This window comes from Magnolia sinica, chromosome 10 (assembly GCF_029962835.1).
Source record: "Magnolia sinica isolate HGM2019 chromosome 10, MsV1, whole genome shotgun sequence".
NCBI lineage: Eukaryota > Viridiplantae > Streptophyta > Magnoliopsida > Magnoliales > Magnoliaceae > Magnolia > Magnolia sinica.
The window spans coordinates 9090370-9112268 of record NC_080582.1 but is presented as its reverse complement, the minus strand read 5'-3'; the positions used below and the strand labels follow the sequence as shown (position 1 = coordinate 9112268).

The 21899-nt window shown below is 40.5% G+C and overlaps 1 protein-coding gene and 1 pseudogene across 1 annotated transcript; both read left to right on the top strand.

Annotated features, from left to right (window-relative positions):
• The first annotated feature begins 651 nt into the window (after window positions 1-651).
• On the top strand, window positions 652-1476 carry LOC131217315 (alpha carbonic anhydrase 7-like). The gene has a single exon (XM_058212227.1). The coding sequence runs from the start codon at window positions 652-654 to the stop codon at window positions 1474-1476; it is 825 nt and encodes a 274-aa protein (XP_058068210.1).
• A 10053-nt stretch (window positions 1477-11529) lies between these two features.
• On the top strand, window positions 11530-16916 carry LOC131217314 (oligopeptide transporter 5-like; annotated as a pseudogene).
• The last annotated feature ends 4983 nt before the right edge of the window (window positions 16917-21899 follow it).

The window sequence follows — 21899 nt, the reverse complement described above, 5'->3', positions numbered from 1 at the left end:
TAAATCTCATGAGGACCACACCACATGAAAACAATAGTGATTGGATATCCACTATTAAAATCCTCCTAAGGCCCACTGTACTGTTTATTTGACATCCAATATATTGATTAGGTCATACAGGCCCAGTTGAAGGGAAAAAACAAAAATCAGCTTGATCCAAAACTTCTATGGCCCCCAAAATGTTTTTAATGGTTGACGCTCATTCAACACTGTTTCCTGCAATATGGTACACTTGAGATTGGGATATACCTCATTTTTGGTCTCATACCGTAAAATGATTTGTAAAAATAGATGGACAGTATGGATGAAACACATACATCATGGTGGGGCCCACAGAGCACCCACCATCAGCCATTGGCCGGTGTTAGGGGGAGTAGCCAATCCGTTTCCTTGAATAACCCCTCTTACTAAAATTAGTCGATTGCTAGTGAAGAATATATTGGAGGTTGGTAAAATTAATGTGTTTGTTACATCCGGTGCTGGCTTGACGAAATCTCGCTTCTAAAGGAAGTAAATCCAGATAACCTTCCCATGCAATGCCAGTATTTATAATTGTACAAGCTTTCTCAAAATTAATGCATGTCTTCCTCTCTCTCTCTCTCCCTCTTAGAAATCCAACTTACAAAGGGAATATCATTTCTTTAGCGAAAGATGAAGTTCAACAAGCTCACCTCCTTCACATCTTTATTCATTCTCCCTCTCTTGATTTCCATGCAAGTTATAACATCTCACAAAGTTAAGGAAGAGAGTGAGTTTAATTACATTAAAGGGAGTGAAAAGGGTCCAGAGCACTGGGGACAGCTCCGTGAAGAGTGGGACACTTGCAGCAACGGCCATATGCAATCTCCCATCAACTTATCGGATGACAAGGTGAAGGTGATGCACCATACAGAGAAGCTCAAGGGAAGATATAAGCCGTCCAATGCAACTCTAGTGAATAGAGGTCATGACATTATGCTGAAGTGGGTGAATGAAGCGGGTTCTATATACGTTGATGGAATTGAATATTTCCTTATTCAATGTCATTGGCACTCACCTTCGGAGCACACCATCAACGGTCGGAGATATTCTCTAGAGTTGCACATGGTCCACGAGAACTTGGAGAAAAAGAGAGCTGTGGTTGCGATCCTGTACAAAATTGGACGGCCAGATAAGTTTCTCAGCAAATTGATGGGCCAGATTAGTGCCATCAACGACTCAAAAGATGGGGAAATAGGGGTGGGCCTTGTTGATCCGAAACAGATAAAAGTGCAGCCCAGGAAATATTATAGGTATAAGGGCTCTCTCACCACCCCTCCATGTACAGAAGGTGTGACGTGGAATATCTTAAAAAAGGTGAGGAGTGTTTCGAGGGAGCAGGTGCAGTTGTTGAGGGAAGCGGTCCATGGTGAATTCAAGAGGAATGCTAGGCCCACACAGGCCACTAAACATCGGGCGGTCCATTTCTATATTCCGGGGAGAATTCTTCCATCATGACCCTACATTTTAGTGTTTATTATTTCTACAGATGTGAGCGGAAGCGAAAATAAATAAATAAATAAAATAAAATAGAGATAGAGAGGGAGAGAGAGAAAACAAAAGCATCCTTGTGATGACTAGGCCCGTTTGGATTCACGTATTGTATTGTATTGTATTCGGGTACTGTTTCATGTATACATTGAATGGTTTTCGGAATACATCCAAATTAACATGCCATTAATCAATGTTTGAATAGGAGGTATTGTTCGGGCAAGTATACAACTTCTTGTACATATCAATGTTTGGATACGACATATTAGCCGTGCGTATTGTACAATCAATCTGGCATCATTTTCCAACTGAATTTTCAGATCAACTTCCTTTTCTGGCAGAGTTTTTAGCCCGTCATTTGTTAAAAAAATCAAAGCTGAGAATGTAAGAAATGTTGATGATGGAATCAAACTCTGAAAACCAAAAACCATTAAAAGAAAGGATGCAAAAGAGATTAAAGAGGGTCTGAAAGAACATGAAGAAGAAGAAGAAAAACTTGTTTGAATCTGATTTTCAGATATTCTTTTCAAGATCAAAGATCAGAAAAAGCAGTACAACAAACAAAAAAACCTAAAAGAGAATGTTCAATCTCACTCATTTCCTATTTCTTGTATTTTTTTTTCCTTCTAAAACTCACATATCAGAAAAGACGGAAAAAAACAGCAACTGATTTCAAAAACTTATATAGTAGAAGGAGAAGAAAAACAAAAGAGATGGCCTTTCTTCTTCTTCTTCTTGCTAGATTTGAAGAAGAAAAACAGCGTAATCCGATCCTATTCACCAACAAGAGATGGGAAGAAGAGATTTGAAGGAGGAGAAGAAAAACTATTTAAGTTTCAGCTGTTTTCTTTTTTCTCATAGAGAGGAACTCCTTTTTGGAAGAGATAGGTATGAAAACCAGCGAAAATACAACGCATTGAATAGGTTGTACAGATGGCAGACATGTACATCTGACGTTGTGTACAATGACTGCGTTTTTTTGGTTCCGTGCTGTAATCGCACGCATGGCTTTCCACGGTCTTTAACTCCAAACCAAACACTGTATATGTCACATCAAGCCCTTTAATACCATACAATACACCTTAAAATGCGAATCCAAACAGGCCCTAAAGATTGGCTATTTCAATCAGAATTTCTTCATCAATGGTTGCTTCCCTCTGATACAAGCGTGCAAGCTCTCTCTCTCTCTCTCTCTCTCTCTCTCGCTCTCTCTCTATATATATATATATATATATATATATATATATATATATATATATATATATAGTCATGCTCACTACGCATGTGCGCACCTTTGCACACATGTCATGGGCGTCTAATTCAAACGGTCCATGTGATGCGAAATCCCATGAAACCTCAATGGACACATTTTCACCCTGATCTAAAATTCTGATAGGCCATAGCAAAGAGAAATGCAAATGAAGGGGGGAAACTGTTTTCATTTTTCATGGCCCACCAATGTTTTGGATCAAAGTAAAAAATTGGGCTCGGTGGGTTTCATGAGGTGCTACTTCACGTAGATCGTTCAAATTTTAGAGTCACATCATGTATGATGAGTTCTCAATGCAGCTGAGCTCAACTGCGCACCAATTCACAAGGAACTAGTGCGAACTTTTTGAGAACTCATCATACATTATGTGAGTCCAAAATCTGAACGGTCCACGTAATTAAGCACCCTATGAAACCCCTTGGGTCTAACTTTTACTTTGATCCAAAACTTTGGTGGGGCATGAAAAAAGAAAATAGTTTCCTCCCTTGATTCGCATCACTCTTTGCTATCACCCACCAGAGTTTTAGATCAGGGTGAAAATTGGTCTTTTGGGTTTCATAGTATGCCACATCACATGGACCGTTCAGATTAGATGCCCATGACACATGTGCAAAGGCGCACCTTTGCACACATATCATGGGTGTCTAATCCAAACCGTCCATGTGATGCGGAATCCTATAAAATCCCAAGGGACAAATTTTTACCCTGATCTAAAATTCTAATGGGCCATAACAAAGAGAAATGCAAATCAAGGAAGCAAATTATTTTCATTTTTCATTGCCCACCAAAATTTTGGATCAAAGTAAAAGTTAGACCCAGGGGGTTTCATGAGGTGCTATTTCATGTAGACGGTTAAGTTCTCAAAAAAGTTTGCAGGCACAGCTAAGCATTAGTGTGTGTGTGTGTGTGTACAGGGAAGAGGTGATCTATACCATCGAGCTCATGGGAACTCCCCATGAGGTCGAGTTGTGTGGGCCCCACCATGATGTATGTCGAACATCTACACCATGTATTTGATGGGTCCCCTTTTAAATTATGGGATATCCCAAAAATCAGCTGTATACGGAACTCAGGTAGGCCATACCATCTCAAATCATGTGAAGACAAGCCTAAAACATATAAAATCAATTGGTCGGGCCTACCTGAAATTTGGATGTGTCTAAAACTTGGTCTGACCTCTCATCTAAGTGAGACATACATAATGGATGGGCTGGATTTGTGAACCACATCTCGGTGGGCTCAAAAAATGATTATGAATGTTTCAATGGAGGGTAACCCCTCTCAACTTTTGAACGTGGTGTGGCTCACACAAGTCACGGATTGACTTGATTTTTAAACCCTAGGCCCACTATAGAATCGTGCATCTGACTGATTTCGACATACATCATGGTGGGGCCCACACAGCTCGACCTCATGGGGAGTTCCCATGAGCTCGAGGGTATAGAACCTTTATATATATATATGAGGCATGCTCACCTATGCACTTTTGCACACATGTCATTGGTGTCTAACTCATGGGAATTTCCCATGAGGTGGAGCTGTGTGGACCCCACTGCAATGTGTGTCTAACATCTACCCCATTAGTCAGATGCACCATTCCATGGTAGGCCCAAGGCTTAAAAATGAAGTTAATCCGTGACTTGTATGGGCCACACCACATACAAAAGTTGAGAGGGCTTACCCTTCATTAAAACATTCATAATCATTTATTGGGCCCACCGAGATGTGGTTCACAAATCCAGCCCATCCAATAGGTGTGTCCCACTTGGATGGGAAATCATACTAAGTTTCAGACGCATCCAAATTTCATGTGGGCCCCACCAAGTGCTTTTATATGTTTTAGGCATGTCTTCACATGATTTTAGATGGATTGGCCCACCGGAGTTCCGTATATGGCTGATTTTTGGGATATCCCATAATTTAAAGGGGACTCATCAAATGCACGGTGTTGATGTTCGACATACATCATGGTGGGGCCCACACAGCTCGTCCTCATGGGGAGTATATAAGGTTGTCTTGGGATTAGTGATTTTTGGGTGGCCCCGTTCGGCCACACGATAATGGGTCAAAATAACTCTTCATTTGAGCCAATGGCAGTACAGGACAAAAATCAACAAAATCTTCACAAGAGCTTTAAACATTGAGGCCATGAGATGGACGGCTATGATGCAGATGATGGTCGTGTGGGGGTGAATGTGGATGATGCTCTGCTTCCCTTTATATAGAGAAGTGAGCAATGGACCGCCGTGTTCATGTAACTGCTCAGAAAGCTCTGGATATTACCAACACCGTACACGTGGCAATTTTTAGTCCATCATATACGTTCGAGTAGTGAGGCGCACTTTAGATTCATCACAACACAAATATTGCATTAAAGGATCATTTTCTTTGTCAGATTGTTTATAAACAACTAGACAGTTAAAGAGTGAAAAATCGATGATCTGCGTCCAATTACACAACTAAACATTATAACATTATTGTAAGTTTAGGACCGTCCGATCAATATAAATTAATAGCTATTTTCCCATCTACACTACTTCCCACTATTGAAGTGGTCTTGATTGTGGTACGTTAATATACTACAGACTATGTAGTCTGGTCCACCTGAGATCAACGTTGGAGATTTTTGTTGAAATTGATGGTTTTTTGAAAAAATATTTTAAATTTTCAAAATTTTGGGATTTTGCTGCCAAAACGATTTTGGGAATATTTTAAATAAAAAGTGCGGTGTGTTTTTGTCCTACATTGAAAATGATAAGAGAACTTTTTGAGTTTATATGTGAATGTGTGTGTAGTATTCTTACTTGAAAGTTTTGGAGAATGAGACGATCAAGTTATACACCGGAACACACGCGCGGGCACGGGCAAGGGCAGTATGGCTGTAGTGGCACTAGTTGGCGCACTTTCCATTTACGTGAGACGGTGCGAGTGATTTGGTAAGAGCCTAGGTTTGATGGGTCACAGGCCATGATGATCCATCAGTTAGATCTTTCGATCAAACAATCAAAAATGGGTGGAATTAATGATCAACGGTTATAAATGTTTTAAACCATTAATGTCCACCTAACAACAATCCACTCCCCAATGCATATATAACTAGACCATTCCAGTCCAAGTTCATCAACTCGAAATCAAATATCTCCCATCCATCAGGTTCTCCGGATAGTATTTCATTTTAGAATAATATTAATTATACATCCACAGTTTGATTCTGTCAGACAATCTGTCGCATTGAATCATTTATGAGTGGACCTATCGTGCTTGTTGCACACTGGATCTAGACAGGCTTGTCTTATTCTAGAAGCAATTTGCCTCTAACCCATTAGCAATTGATAAGGGGGCGAATCACGCTTTAAAGACAGCGTATCATTTTACGTGATTTACTACAGGAAACAAAGATTTTGAAATTTACTTTATTTCATTTTTATTTTTTGGTATATCCAACCTTTTTTCTAACAATTTTCTGGCCCACCTATTTTGCATTGGATCAATGCATATGGTTCTAGTACTGTGAGCCCAAAGGGTGGCAATGGTTCAGGTGGCCCGCTTGACTCGAAGAGTCTAACCCGGCTTTGGGTTGCAGGTGCTCTTACTAGCTTGGCCCATTATCAATGTTCTCGGGGTTGTTCTCGAAGTGACTTTCCGACCTGATCCGACCCGACCTAACCTTACTCAAATTTGCTTAACCCGATCTCAGCCAAAAGTCACATTGGGCTGGTGTTTTTCAACCAGAACCCAAACCCTGAGGACATTGATAATGGTTCAAGCTTATTAAGTGCACACCCAACCCAAAAGCTGGGTCCAAGTCGAGCAGGCCACCTGAACCATTGACACCCTTTGGGTTGGGCCCACAGTACCAGTATCATTGATCCAATGCGCACATAGTTAATAGACGGGCCCAGAAAATCTCCAACATTCATTTCAGGTGGAACAGATTACACACTCGTGTTATATTGGCACGTGTTGAGCGAGAGGATTTGAGATTGTACTCTTGTTTGGCGGATCACTGTGTATTGATGTGAACAGTGCCCTGATGTGCAGCCCATGGTTGGTCAGGATCAAATCATGGGCTTGGATCACTGCACATTCATCTGGCCAGTCTTTTTTGAGAGAGATAGGTTTCAAGATCAAATCAAGGGCTTGGATCACTGAACGTTTGTACCAGCCCAGGCTCATATTGTTTTGTGCTTGAGCCGCTGTGGACCAAAGCGTAGCCATTGTAACCCTGTGGTTTGTGCTCTGTGGGCCTCACCATGATGTATGTGTTTCATCCATGCTATCCACCCATTTTTCTGGATCATTTTATGGCGTGAACAGAAAAATGAGTAGATCAAAATTTCAAGTGGACCACACAGTGTTGATTAAACTCCTACCATTAAAAACTTCCTGGGGACACAAAAGTTTTGGATCAACTTCATATTTATTTTTTCCCTTCATCCAGGTCCGTATGACCTAATCAACAGGTTGGGTGAGTCCTTACTCTTCCTCGGGTGGTAGACTCTCGGGAGTTTCAACACCGGATCAAGGGTTGAGTACCCATAGGTGGTGAAGCTCCACTAAGGCGTGAGTGTGTTAGGTGTGCGTGCGTGCGTTAAAATAAATTAAATTAAATTAAATTAAATTAAAAAACGAACAAACAGGTTGGGTGTCAAATAAACACTACACTCGGCGTAGAAGGTTTTAAACGGTGAACATTCAATCGCTACTTAGTTTTCAATGGTGTGGTCCAATGAGATTTATATCTTCCTCATTTTTTATATCAATACATAAAATAATATTTAAAAATTAATAGACGGTGTGGATAAAATACATACACCATAGTAGGGCCCACATGACACCGACTACTAGCCACCTGGCTTCCTTTTTTTTGTTCTTTTTTTTTTTTGGGGGGGGGGGGGGGGGGGTTTGGGGGGTTAGCCACACCCAGTACACACTCCATGTTAGCCACCCCCGCTAGGGATCGATACCTCAAGTGTACGCGGATTAGGTACTGACAGGTTGATAGTGAGACTCGCTGCTGAATCACCAAGTTTTGTGGGTCCTACCATGGTTTAGGTGTTATATCCACACCGTCCATAAATTTGGAGAGATCAATTTAGGCATGAGTCAAAGAATGAGGCATATTCAATGTTTTAGTGGACCTCACCACAGAAAACAGTAGAGAAAGTGATGTCCACCGTTGAAACCTTCCTAAGGTCCACCATGATGTTTATTTGAGATTCAACCTGTTCATAAGTTAAAAAATACATTAAAGAAGTTAAAACACGAATATCATCTTGATCGAAAACTTTCGTGGCCCTTATAAGTTTTTAATGGTGGGCGCCACTCTCTCCACTTTTTTCTATGGTGGGGTCCATGCGAGATTTGGATCTCACTAATTCTTTGGATCATAAACTAAAATTGTCTCTCCAAATGGATGAACGGTGTGGATACAAAACATACATCATGATGGGACCCACCAAACTTGGTGACGTCACTTAAGTAGCGAGTCTCGCTACTCAAACCGGCTTTAGCTAATCCGCGTCCGTGAGTGGGTAGGTGTACATCAGAAGGTGGACGTCGACGTCCATCTACTGCCTCTATTTTGAGAGACATGGCTTTGGTGGATACATGGATTGACAATAGTGGGTGCATCCCTCACTATAGGACCCATCGTGATGTTTTTTACCTAAATCCACATTGTCCATATATTTTTAAAACTAATTTTAGAGTCTTTTACTGAAAGTAAAAAAAGATCCACTTCTCATTGGACCACACCACAAGAAACCAGGATGAAAGACCATTAAAAACATTTTGTGGGTCAATTTATAGATGAACACTTATATTTGTGTGGTACATTCATCCATGTCTTTGTAACCCTATCATCAGGTTGGATGGAAAATAAATATTCAAGTTAGCCTCAAGATTATGTTAATGGTGGAAATTCATTCACCACTGTTTCCTATGATTAGTCCACATGATATTTTAATCTACTTTATTTTTTGGATCCTAAATTAAATTTATCTAAAAAAAGGATTAATGGTGTGGATGTAAATAAAACAATACATTAGGCCCCACATTAAGGGATCACACACACCTTGGTGGATCCAGGGATGCACCTAAGACATTGAATGCTTTGGGTCGCAGCAGTTGAAGGTCATTTTCAGCATCATAGAGCAGATTAAGTGCGGCCTCGGCTGCACCCAAGACGGTGCAGCCTTTTTATAAGGGCCCACTTGATGTATATATCCTATATCCACATCGTCCATCCATTTTTATTAAATCATATTAAGGTATGATCCAAAAACTAAATCAGATTAAACTTCGGGAGGAGCACTTATCAGTGTAATAATTTTGAATGAATCCTCATCATTAAAACTTCATACGGCCCACCAGAACTTTTATTTTCCATCCAAACTGTTGAAAAGATAGAATAAAACATGTATGACGGATAAAAAAAATTATTATTTCATAAAAAACTTCTACAAACCACAAAATAATTTTAATAGTCAACCACCGTATTTTCTTACGGTAATGTTCACGTTTGAGTTTAGATCTACTTAATTCTTAGTCTTATATCCTAAAATTATTTGTGAAAACGTTTTAACGGTGTAGATACAGATTTCAGACATCAAGGTAGGACTCACGGTAAGGGTCGCACCGTGTTAGGTGCACCTAAAATTGCACCTAATCCTCTCCTACCTATAAAATTAGAGGTGTACGTGAGTCGGAAAATAATCGTTACTAGCTCGACTCGACTTGGAAATACTTGAGTCAACTCTACACGAAGTGAGTTAGAGCCAAGTATGAGCAGAATTTAGGTAGTTGAAATGAGTAGGAGCCAAGCACGAGCATGAATGTATTTGACTTGATACTCGACTCAATACTCAATTCGGTACTTGACTCGGTACTCGACCAGGGGTATAAATACCCTTCTATTATATTTCACTCTTGCTCATTCAAACTTCAAAAACCCTAACCCCCTGCCATATAAGCGCCCATCCCCATTCGGACGTCACTCCTCCTCTCTCTCTCTCTCTCTCTCTCTCTCTCCCCTTCATGCCGTCATGCCGCTTGTCCAGTCGTCCCTGCCATGCTCATCCAGTCGTCCCTGCCCTGCTCGTCTGGTGCCGCAGCTTCTCCCTGCCACTCGTCCGTGCCTGTCCGGTGTGGTAGATCGTCCCTGCTATTCGACCCTGCCCTCTCCGGTGCCGATCGTTCGGTCCCTGCCGCAGCTCGCCCGGTAAGCACATATCCAATAGGCCTTTTTTGGACGATTACATTTACTTATTAAAAAAAAAAATGCAATATTTTGGGACTGATTTAGATGTAATATAAGCTCTTACAATGGATTTCAAACCACTCTGTGAGGGAATTAAAAACCCTCATTTACTTTGAGATGCCAAACAACCAAGGGATTTGAAATCTCCTCAAATTCCCTGAATCTATAGTGCCAAACGACCCTTAAGTGTTTGATTTTTCTCCCATTTCTGTTCTCTCATTATGGATGAGAGAACTTGAATTAAGTTCAAGTCAGGTTTAAAGGCTAGAAAACCGTATGGCAATTGGCACTTGAAAACTCTACTCGAACTTGGCTCGAAATCTGCTCGGTCTCTACTCGTACTCAACTTGGCTCGGGCTTGCCCGAGCCAAGCTGAGTATGAGCTGGGGCTGAGCATACCGAGCACAAGCAGGGCAATACTCAACTCGTGTACACCTCTATATAAAATGCAGTGCGTGGTATACAACCTCACACCGTCCTACGAAACTCCTTATTCTATCATGTCCATCTCCTCCTTGTTTTTAGAGATTCCTAGGCTAATGTTCTTCAATCTGCTTGTTACTGGTACCCTCACGAATCTGAATGTAAAAAACCTAGATCTTCCTCCAAAATGCTACCCCAGAAATCGTCTATGGTGCATACTCAACATCACCACCCCCAAAGCCTCAAGGGAGGTGATGCAGTAGGTTGTAGTGCTCACGCAGTGCAGTTTTCCAGAAGACCTTATGGGTCTCAATGCCAAGAAAAATATTCTTCCTCCAAAATGTTGCGGGCCATGCTGCCCCGCAGGTGTCCCCTCTTGCTACAAACTCAACATCAGCACCCCAAAGCCTCGAGGGAAGTGATGTTGTAGGCTGTGGTGCTCACGCGCTGCACTCTTTCAGAAGACTGACTTTTATATATATATATATACACACACACACGCGGATACGCTCACCTGGGAACCAGTTCGTACCTGTTACATACGAACTTTTTTAGAACCCATCATACGTGATGTGAATCCAAAATCTGAACCGTTCATGTGAAGCAGCACCTCGTGAAACCCCCCAGGAGCAAGTTTTACTTTGATCTAGAACTTTGATGGGCCATGAAAAATTAAAACAATTTCCTCCCTTGATTTGCATTTCTCTTTGCTATTGCCCACCAGAATTTTAGATTAGGGTGAAAATTTCCCACCTGAGGTTTCATGGGATTCCGCATCACATGGACCGTCCAGATTAGAGACTCATGACACGTGTGCAAAGGTGCGCACATGCATAGGTGCACAGGGGAGCATGACTCTATATATATATATATAGGAACGATAAATGGGCGAGAACGGCTCTCTCTAACTTAAGCATCGTTATATCATGATCTTTTCATTTCCTAAAGTATAGGAAAGAAAGCAGAAATGAATTCGAGAGAAATAGAGATATATATAAATACGTATGTCGTCGCACTCTAACTCTAACTCTATCTCCCTCCTCTCTCTCTCTCTTCTTCAGGAAAGATGAGAGGCACCAACGAGATTACAAGCACCATCGATCCTCCATCAACAAAAGAAGGTAAATACCTCTCTCACTCTCTCTCAACGAAAACGTCGCATATGACTTCTTTCTTCATTGTTTGATAGGTTTGACGGTCCACATATTTGTGTAATTCATAAAAATCCAGAAAAAAATCCATTTCATATTCATATAATTTATCATTGATATGCGCTTCCGTGGTTATGGTTGAAAACCAATGTTTTACTTTTGAGGACCTATCATATGCAATCAGTTGCCCAACAACACCGTCTTCTCTTTTTCTTTTTTCCCCCTCAGATTCTACCATTGGACATATGGTATGTTTTGGATGGATAATTGCTTGTAAAACAAGGGTCGAAAAAACCATTTCTCATTTAATAATTTATAATATTCATGGCATTTTTTCATGAGGTAATCCATGCAAGTGTACATATATTTAAGTTTTTTTTTTTTTTTTCACACACGAACTCACACCCACACACTCACCCCACAACGAGTATTACCCAAAAACTTAGGTTAAAAGTCTTGTGAGTTCTTGTGAGTCTAGCACTGACACATATGTAAGGTTAAGTAGAAGTGACACCCAGATCCATAGCTCAATTGGTAGACTGTGGAGATACGTCGTTTCAACACTTGAGGTCTTGGTATTGATCCCTGGTGGGGGTGGCTGGCATGGAGTGTGTGTACTGACATGGGTGTATACTAACAAGCTAACTTCCAAAAAAAAAAAAAAAAGTTGGTTAAGTAGAAGTGTATAAGGTTGATAAACTCACAAGAGTTTCAACAGGAGGTGGGGGTGTGAGTGCGTGTTATATATATATATATATATATATATATATATATAGGGAAAAGGTATTATGCACTTGACCTCACGAGTCCGTCCCATGAGGTTGAGCTGTGTGGGCCCCACCGTGATGCGTTTCGAACATCTAACCCATCAGTCAGATGCACCATTCCATCGTGGGCCTAGATCTCAAAAATCAAGTTAATCCGTGACTTGTGTGGACCACACCACATACAGAAGTGGGGAGGGGCCGTGCACCATTAAAACATTCATTATCAGTTTTGAGGGCCCACCGAGATGCGGTTTGCAAATCCAGCCCATCCATTATGTGTGTCCCACTTGCATGAGGGTTCAGACCAAGTTTCAGCAGCATTCAAAACTCAGGTGGGCCCCACCAAGTGCTTTTATATGTTTTAATGGTGTTTCACATGATTTTAGATGGTATGGCCCACCTGAGTTCCGTATACAGTTGATTTTTGGGATATCCCATAATTTAGAGGGCACCCATCAAATGCACAGTGTTGATGGTTGACACGCATCACGGTGGGGCCCACACAGCTCTACCTCATGGGAGCTAATCGCGAGGTACAAACAATATTTTTCTTAAAAAGCACACACACACACACACACACACACACACACACACATATATATATATATATATATATATATATATATATATATATATCAAAAAGCTCGAATGAAACTCAGTGCTTATATATATATATATATATATATATATATATATATATCCAAAAGCTCGAATGGAACTCAGTGCAAACTTTTTGAGAACTCATCACACGGGAGATGTTTCCAACATCTGAACAGTCCACATTGCAGCACCCCTGTGAAACCCCTAGAGCCCAAAAACAGAGATATAAACAAAGAAAGGTTGCGGACGTACATGCATATACATAGGTACACATCATGCATAGAAATGTATAAAGAGTCGAAGAGTGGTAGAGTGATATAAAGGCTACCTCAAATTGCAGGTAGGTTTCAAAGCCTATGGTCTCGGTTCATTGCCATTCATTTCGAATCATTGTGGTTAGTGGATGTGGACCTAACATCTTTAAACCTTAGTGTGGGTACCCACTCTGAAAATCACTTTGAGCACACAATCCTATCCCTACGATTTAATTTTTGAGCATCAACCTAATGTTGAAAATGAAAAATAAATCAACGGTTAATATTCTAAATGGAGGATCGATCTATGTGTTTAATGCTTCAATCAGTGTTGTTTATGTAATGCTAGGTTGCCAAAGGTAGGGATTCAAGTCCCCGCATATGTTGGAGGAAGTCTCATCAAAACTACTTCTCCAAATAACTTTTTCTACTTATCCAAATAACTTCTTTCTCTTCTACTCTTAACTCTACTTCTCCTCGTTGTGGGCTTCCTACTCTAACTCTACTTCTCTCGGGTGCTCGTTGTGGTCCCTGTGGGACCCATTCCTGGGAACATTAATGGGTGATTCCCATAAAAGCTTTTCCTCATCTGTTTTCTCTCTCTAATCAAAGAGAATAACACTAAACAAGACCGTTGATCTTATCAGGAAACTTCATAATACATGATATATACCTTTGATCTGTCCCTAATGAAAAGGAATAACGCTAAACATTTCATGTTTTTTTTATTAATTCTAATGATTTTCATGCAGAGAATGAAGAAATCAATGACTGTCCGATCGATCAAGTCCGCATTACTGTCCCAATCTCCGATGCCCACCCTGACATTCCGAACATGGGTCCTCTGCGTTGCATTTTGCATCCTTCTATCCTTCGTGAACATGTTCTTTGGCTACAGGCAGAACCAGCTTGCTATATCGTCTGTCACAGCTCAGATCGTCGTTTTACCAATCGGGAAGTTGATGGCGGCCATGCTGCCAAGGAAGCCCGTCCGTGTCCCGTTAACCAAGTGGTCATTTTCTTTGAATCCTGGACTGTTCAATTTGAAAGAGCACGTCCTTATTACAATCTTCGCCAACTCAGGCGCAGGTGGGGTCTATGATATCAGCATCATCACCATTGTTAAGGCATTTTACCACAGGAATATACATCCGTTTGCAGCATTTCTTTTATCCCAAACAACCCAGGTGAGCTGCTTGTTATTATTGACTTTTTAAGCTTAGCCAAAACGTACCTGAACGATCCAAATCAAGTGGGACACAACTTGTTTTACACACCCTGGCCCACTGATGAACTGATCTGACTGGCCCACCTGATTTTGATACGGCTTTCTTTCCTTGGGGACTATTATGGCTGGGAATTGGTGTTACTAATGTACCCAAGTAATGTTGTTAAAATCGTTATAGTATCGGAAATTGTAACTGAGTTTGAATCTTATCGAATCGCAAATCTTATTGCAAATCATAAATTTATTTTATGATCTTCTTAAAAATATGAAAAAAAAAAAAAAAATTTAAAAACTTAGCAATGATCCTTTTGTCATCAATGTGCGCCAACAAATACCATATGATGATAGTGTTTTATTTTTATCATCATGTCTTTCAAGAAATTTTCATTCCAGCATACAAGGTTCTTTTAATAATTTATATTCTTGTTAACTTGAAAAAAAAAACAAAAACCCGTAGAATCACGTTGGAAAGCTGGCATTTGATTTTGTAGATTGACAAAAGAAGTTATTTTGATTTCTAACCATCATTTCACGATACATATCAGTAAGTAAACGTAATTGTAACCATCCACAAAAACATTTTAGATAAGTCATACATCAATTTGACGTTTTAGCCGGTTAAGAACTAAGAAATCATTATAAAAAAAGGTCTACATGTTTAACGTTAAAAAGAATATATATCATTTAATATCTTATAAAGAATAAAATAAAATAATTTATCAATTCTAAACAATTTTTTCAAAGGTTTTTTTTTTTTTTTTTTTCCTAAATGATTCTTTAAACCTCCATCACCTCAAAAACATAGAATAAAAGTCCAAAGTTAAAATAGAAGAGAACATGTATAATTTGAATCATAAATAATAGGATTCAAATCATAAAGTTGTAAGATTCATATAAAAGGGAATTAAAAGTGGATTCAAATTGTTTTAATTTATATTCAATTCAAATCATAAATCATAAATCGTAAGATTTTGACAATACCGGACTCAATTGATAGAAGATGCCCCACTCTCTCCTTAAGTGGACAATCACAACCCTATGGGAATGACAAATAATAATGAAAGAAGGAAAAAAAAAAAACCAACGAAATACCAAAACAACTCTAAAAATCAAATGGCTAGGATCTTCCTGATGTGCCACAAATGATGGAGGGCTTGGATCTTTAACAATGTGGCCGGGAGGTAGGTTATGAATCAGTTATACAACTCATTGGTTAAGTAAATGGTATAAGATTTTAGGGCCATCCCATCCATAGATGGCTTCAAGCGTATTAACAATGTAGACCACCTGATGAAATCTTTACATGTTCTAGATTATTAATTGAACGGTGGAAATTTAATGGGATACTGTGATTGGAATGTGTAGATGCTGGGATATGGATGGGCAGGTCTCTTTAAGAAGTACCTGGTCGATTCTCGTTATATGTGGTGGCCCAGTAACCTTGCTGTCCAAGTCTCCCTCTTCAGGTACTCTCTCTCTCTCTCTCTCTCTCTCTCTCTCTCTCAAATGAAAATTATCCACATTGTACAAATAACCAACATGGACAGTCTTTTTACTGTGACCTATCAAGGATGGACCCCATCAGATGGACGGCTAAGAATGAGGCATTCGTGCCATGTGGCCCACATCAATGAAGCACTTGAGCTGTCCATCAGGTGGGCCCACCATCATGTGAACTCATTACGTGGGCTATGGCATTTGAATCAATCTTCCACACGAAAATACATTCCTGATGTGGGCCCACTAACACATTGTTTGTGAGATGTGCAGAGCATTGCATGAGAAAGAGAAGAGCCAAAGGGAGGGCTAACAAGGCTGCAATTTTTCCTAATAGTAATGATATCAAGCTTCGCTTATTACCTTATCCCTAACTATTCCTGCCCTTCCGTAACTGCCCCCTCCATTGTTTGCTGGATATGGAAGAACTCAGTCACGGCCCAACAGATCGGGGCTGGCAACTCGGGTCTCGGTATCGGGTCTATTGGCCTTGATTGGGCGACCTTATCGGGTTTCACTGGTAGCCCATTGGCCACCCCAGGGTTCGCGATCATCAACCTATTAATCGGATTCGTCTTGATAGTCTACATCGTCACCCCTATCTCGTACTGGAACAACTGGTACAATGGCAAACGGCTCCCGATCTTCTCATCGCACGTCTTCGATGCGTACGGGAACAGGTACAACATCTCACGTGTCATTAATGAGAAGACATTCAATCTCGACACGCATGGGTATGAAAGTTACAGCCGGACATATATCTCAGCACCTTCTTCACCTTGAGTTATGGGCTCAGCTTCGCGACTCTGGGGGCTACTTTGACCCACGTGGCACTGTTTCATGGGAGGTACGCGTCTGATCTTCATGTCGTTGACACACGTGTACTGATAAAAGACATAAACAAATGTAATCATGTTGTACAATCACAAGCATATAATCAGGTGGGACACACATGAAGCCATTTACAATCATGCATTAACCTATATTCTATATACCCATGAAGTGGCTGTAGCACACATTCCATATGGAAGTTTCTAGGATGGCCATAGGCCTCCCAATGGTCTCCTAATGTTTCCTTTCGTGTGGCCCACCTGAGTTATGATTCAGATCCAATTTTGGAATCTAGGCTTAACATTAGGTGGTCCATATGATGGATGGTTTGGATGGCACTCATAATACATCACCATGGACCCCACACAGATTGAACATTACCTTTCAATAAAAGCAAAAGAAGAAAATAACTCCAGGAGGATGATCATGTACACGTACAGACTATATGACCATTAATCTGAGCCATCCATCTAATCAAGATCTCTCTTTTGTAGGGCCCATGCAAATGGCACATTTTGGATGATCTAGATCAATGGCCACATGTTCCATCCACTCCATATTCTCTTATTTTTGAGATGTGATTAATCCACTCTAATCTTGTTGATTTTAAACTAAAGTGACAACGTGAGAGGCAAAAGTAGGGAAAGAAATGCTCACCGTTGAGATCTTCTTGGGGTCTGTCTTGATGTTTATATGTCATCCAAGCCATTAACAAAGTAACTCTCACTTGGATGAACTGAGAGCTCAAAAGGTTGTCCTGATACAAAACTCCCGAGTCCTTACGAAGGTTTCGAGAATATTCGTTCAATTTACACTAGTTTCTCTTGTGTGGCCCACTTGAGTTTTGGATTCTCCTCACCACTGGTCTCCTGTACTATACGATATGAAACGGATGGATGGGATGGATTTCTCACAAACATCACGGTAGGCCTCACATAACTGCACGAAAGTTCAAGCGCCGGCTGGCGCAGACAATCCCACAGCAGATTAGGTGAGTCCCGGTATACCCAAGACGGTGATGCCCTGGCCGTGGGGCCCACCTTGATGTATGTATTCTGTATACACGCTGTCCATCCTTTTTAAAGATTATTTTATGGCATTGTCAATCTCTACTGTATTCTGTACGCACAATCCGGCTTAATATTAAACGGAAGCGGATTGGCGGGTGTACCATACACTACCAACCTGGCTAGTGTTCCATCATGAGGTATATGTTATATCCAAACCGTCCGTCCATTTGGCTAGCTCGTGATAATCGTTTGGCCGAAAAATAAGACATATACAGAGGTCAAGTGGACCACAATGCAAAAAGAAGTAGGGGATTAAATTTCTATCATTGAAACGCTCTTGGGGTTGCAGAAGTTTTGGATCAATATGATATTTATTTTTCCTCTTCATTCAGGTCTGTGTGACCTTATGAGCAGATTGAATGGAAAATAAACATCACGATGGGCTTTACAAATGTACACTTAAGCTTTGAATATGACTCGTTTTTGGGTTTATTCTCTAAAATGATATTGCCAAATTGATGAACGGTGTGGATATAATAAATACATCATTGTGGGTCCCATGTAATTTTAATATCTTTTGAACCGTTCATACAACTCGAGCTCGAATTGCATCCGGGCTTGTCTTCGCACGGTGGTGTGTGGTACACCAGCCCTATTAAACAGGAATTTTACAATTCTGCATTTTCATTGAGCCATGTACCCAGCTCATCTCCAGCTGAGGATTAAACTCTTACTGTCAAACTGAAGCATATCTAAAAGACGTATACAGCACACAATGTGGATGAAACTATTACCGTTGAAAACTAACTGTGGTCTACAGAAGTTTTGGATCTAGCTGATATTTATGTTTTCTCTTCTTATAGATCTATGTAAGTTTATGAATAAGTTGGATTGCAAATAAACATCACGACTGCGAAAGTTATAATAGTGAGAATTATTATCAATGCTGCTTTGTGGTGTGATACAGTTGAGGCCTTGATCTGCCTAACTTTTGGTCCTATCTCATAAAATTTCACTGAAAAATAGATGGACGGTGTGGATAAAACCCATAAATCATGGTGGTTACTCAAATCTTTGGTCCATTTCAAGCCAATCTCCGACAGCAGATGCAGATTTATAACCGTGCTAATGTCATTAGTAGGAGGTGGCGCAATTACACTATTAGTAATGAGGTGGCGCAATTACACTGCAAGGAATAGAAAATCGAGATAGGTACAGACTAGGGATACTGTGATGTGTGGATTTTATCCACATCGTCCATGCATTTAATGCTCAAGCGGACCACGAAATGGGGATTAAACCTTATTGTTGAAAATTTCTTGAGCACAATAGTAGTTTTGGATCAAGCTGATATTTGTTTTTTACCTTCATCTAGGTCGCTAAAACCTTATGAACAGGTTGGATGAAAAATAAACATCATCATAAACACTAGGAATGTTTCAACTGTAGGTGTCATTAACACCGCTGCTTCCTTTGGTGTGGCTCGCTTGAACCTTGGATCTGCCTCATGTTTCAAGGCTCCTGCCTAAAATGACATGGAAAAATGAATGGACGGTGCGGATAAAATACATACATTACATTGGCCCTCAGAGCCTTAGCCTGTCCCTGTTTCAGGCTGGCCGAGGAAGTACCCAATCCACGGAAGCAGATTGCGTATTGAGTAACTCAGTACGCTAAACTCTTTAAGGTTTATCATAACTTATGCATTTTATCCACTCCATCCATCTATTTTACCAGATAATTTAATGCTATAACTCAAAATTGAAGCATATCCAAAGATCAAATGGACCACACCACAAGAAATTGTATGAATTAAACTTCTACTGTTGAAAAATTCTTAGGGGCCGCAGAAGTTTTGTATCAAGCTTATATTTTTGTTTGACCTTCATACATGTCTGTATGATCTTATGAACAGGTTAGATAACAAATAAACATCACTGCAGGGCCTGGCAAGGTTTCAATGGTGGAAATCATTATTACCAATGTCTCCTGTGGTATGATCTACTTTAGCTCTGGATATGTTTCAATTTTGGGCTCAACCACTTAAATGGGCTGGAAAAATGGATGGACGGCATGGATAAACCACATACATTCACAGTAGGCCCAACTGAATTAACTCGGTATGATAAAAGCCTACTGAGTAACTCAGTAGGTAATCCGATTTCCAACGGATAGTATGCTCAGCATTGAAACTTCAGTCCCTATAAATGCAGGCAAGGGACTAAGGTCCAAGTACTCTCCTTTTCTACTTTTCTCTGCAATTCTCTCTCCCTTCTAAAAAAAAAATGTCTAAAAAAATGCTTAAGAGCATCTTCAAATTTTTATTCATGTTGCTTATGGCGATGAACATTCGTCATGCAGCAGCTGGACGGTATGGGGTTGTACCGCCTATAAGATGCTGTCCGAGTATGCCATGCTGCCCTAGGGAGCTCAACGATGTGAAACGTGGCTAACCGAGAGATGCAGAGATCACATGTGAGAGGGGAGATGGTTCTCTTCTTTTCTTTCTTTTTTTCTTTTTTTTCTTTCTCTGAGTTTTTAATGTCTGGTGATGTTCTTCTTTTTGAGTATTTAGTGTTTGGTATGTCTTCTGTTGATGTATATACATCCTTGAAATGAAAATAATGTTCCCCTCTCAATCTCCCTCTTCCTTAACATCATATTGAAATAAATCATCATGTCTACCCGGAGAGCTATGGAATCAAATACTAATGAATATCTGAAGTTTTTTTTTTTTTTTTTAGAATGTCAGATCTAACCCTAGATCACTCACCACACACATGCTAAGCTGCTTTGACAGGTCCGCTAACGAGCCAAAGGTAGCATCATCATATCTACCAGATTCATGGTTCAGGTGGGCACTACCAGATCCGGGTCCTTACTCATGCCTTATTGATAGAATAGCAAAAGCTTCCACACGAGGTCATGGGTTTGGGTACCCATTGTGTTATAAAAATGTTACTGTTTTGTGAGTCCACTTATATATATATATATATATGGAAAATGTACTATGCCCTCGACCTCACGAGTCCGTCCCATGAGGTCGAGCTGTGTGGGCCCCACCATGACGTGTTTCGAAAATCTAACCCATCAGTCAGATGCACCATTCCATCATGGGCCTAGGTCTCAAAAATCAAGTCAATCCGTGACTTTTGTGGGCCACACCACATACAGAAGTGGGGAGGGGCCATGCACCATTAAAACATTCATAATCAGTTTTTTGAGCCCACCGAGATGTGGTTTGCAAATCCAACCCATCCATTATGTGTGTCCCACTTGTATTAGGGTTCAGACTAAGTTTCAGTAGCATTAAAAACTCAGGTGAGCCCCACCAAGTGCTTTTATATATTTTAATGGTGTTTCACATGATTTTAGATGGTATGGCCCAACTGAGTTTCGTATACGGCTGATTTTTGAGATATCCCATAATTTAGAGGGTACCCATCAAATGCACGGTGTTGATGGTCGACACGCATCACGGTGGGGCCCACATAGCTCGAGCATAGTACCTTTTCCTCTATATATATATATATATATATATATATATATATATATATATATATATATATATATATATATATATATATATAGGGAAAAGGTACTATGCGCTCGAGCGTAAAGCGGTCTCCATGCGGTCGAGCTGGGGTGGACCCCACCGTGATGCCGTTCGAACATCTATCCCCTCAGTCAGATGCACTATCCCTGGACGGACCCACACGGCTGAAAATCACATCATCCGAGACTTTTATGGGCCACACCACGTCCAGAAGTGGAGAGGGGCCGTGCACCATTCAAACATTCAAAACCACTTGTGGCCCCCTTTTGAGACGTTTTTTGATGATAAACACCGTCCATCATGTGTATCCTACTTGGATGTAATTTTAGATCAATTTTCAGTAGTATCCACATCTCAGGTGGGCCCCACCAAGTGATTTTACATGTTTTCGCGTCTATACTTATGTTTTCAGAAGGTATGGCCCACCTGAGTTCCTTGGACGGTCGATTTCAAGCCGTGTGGGTCCCACTTGGAGAGGTACATCTGGTGGACGGTGTGGATGTTCGAACGGCATCACGGTAGGGTCCACCCCAGCTCGACCG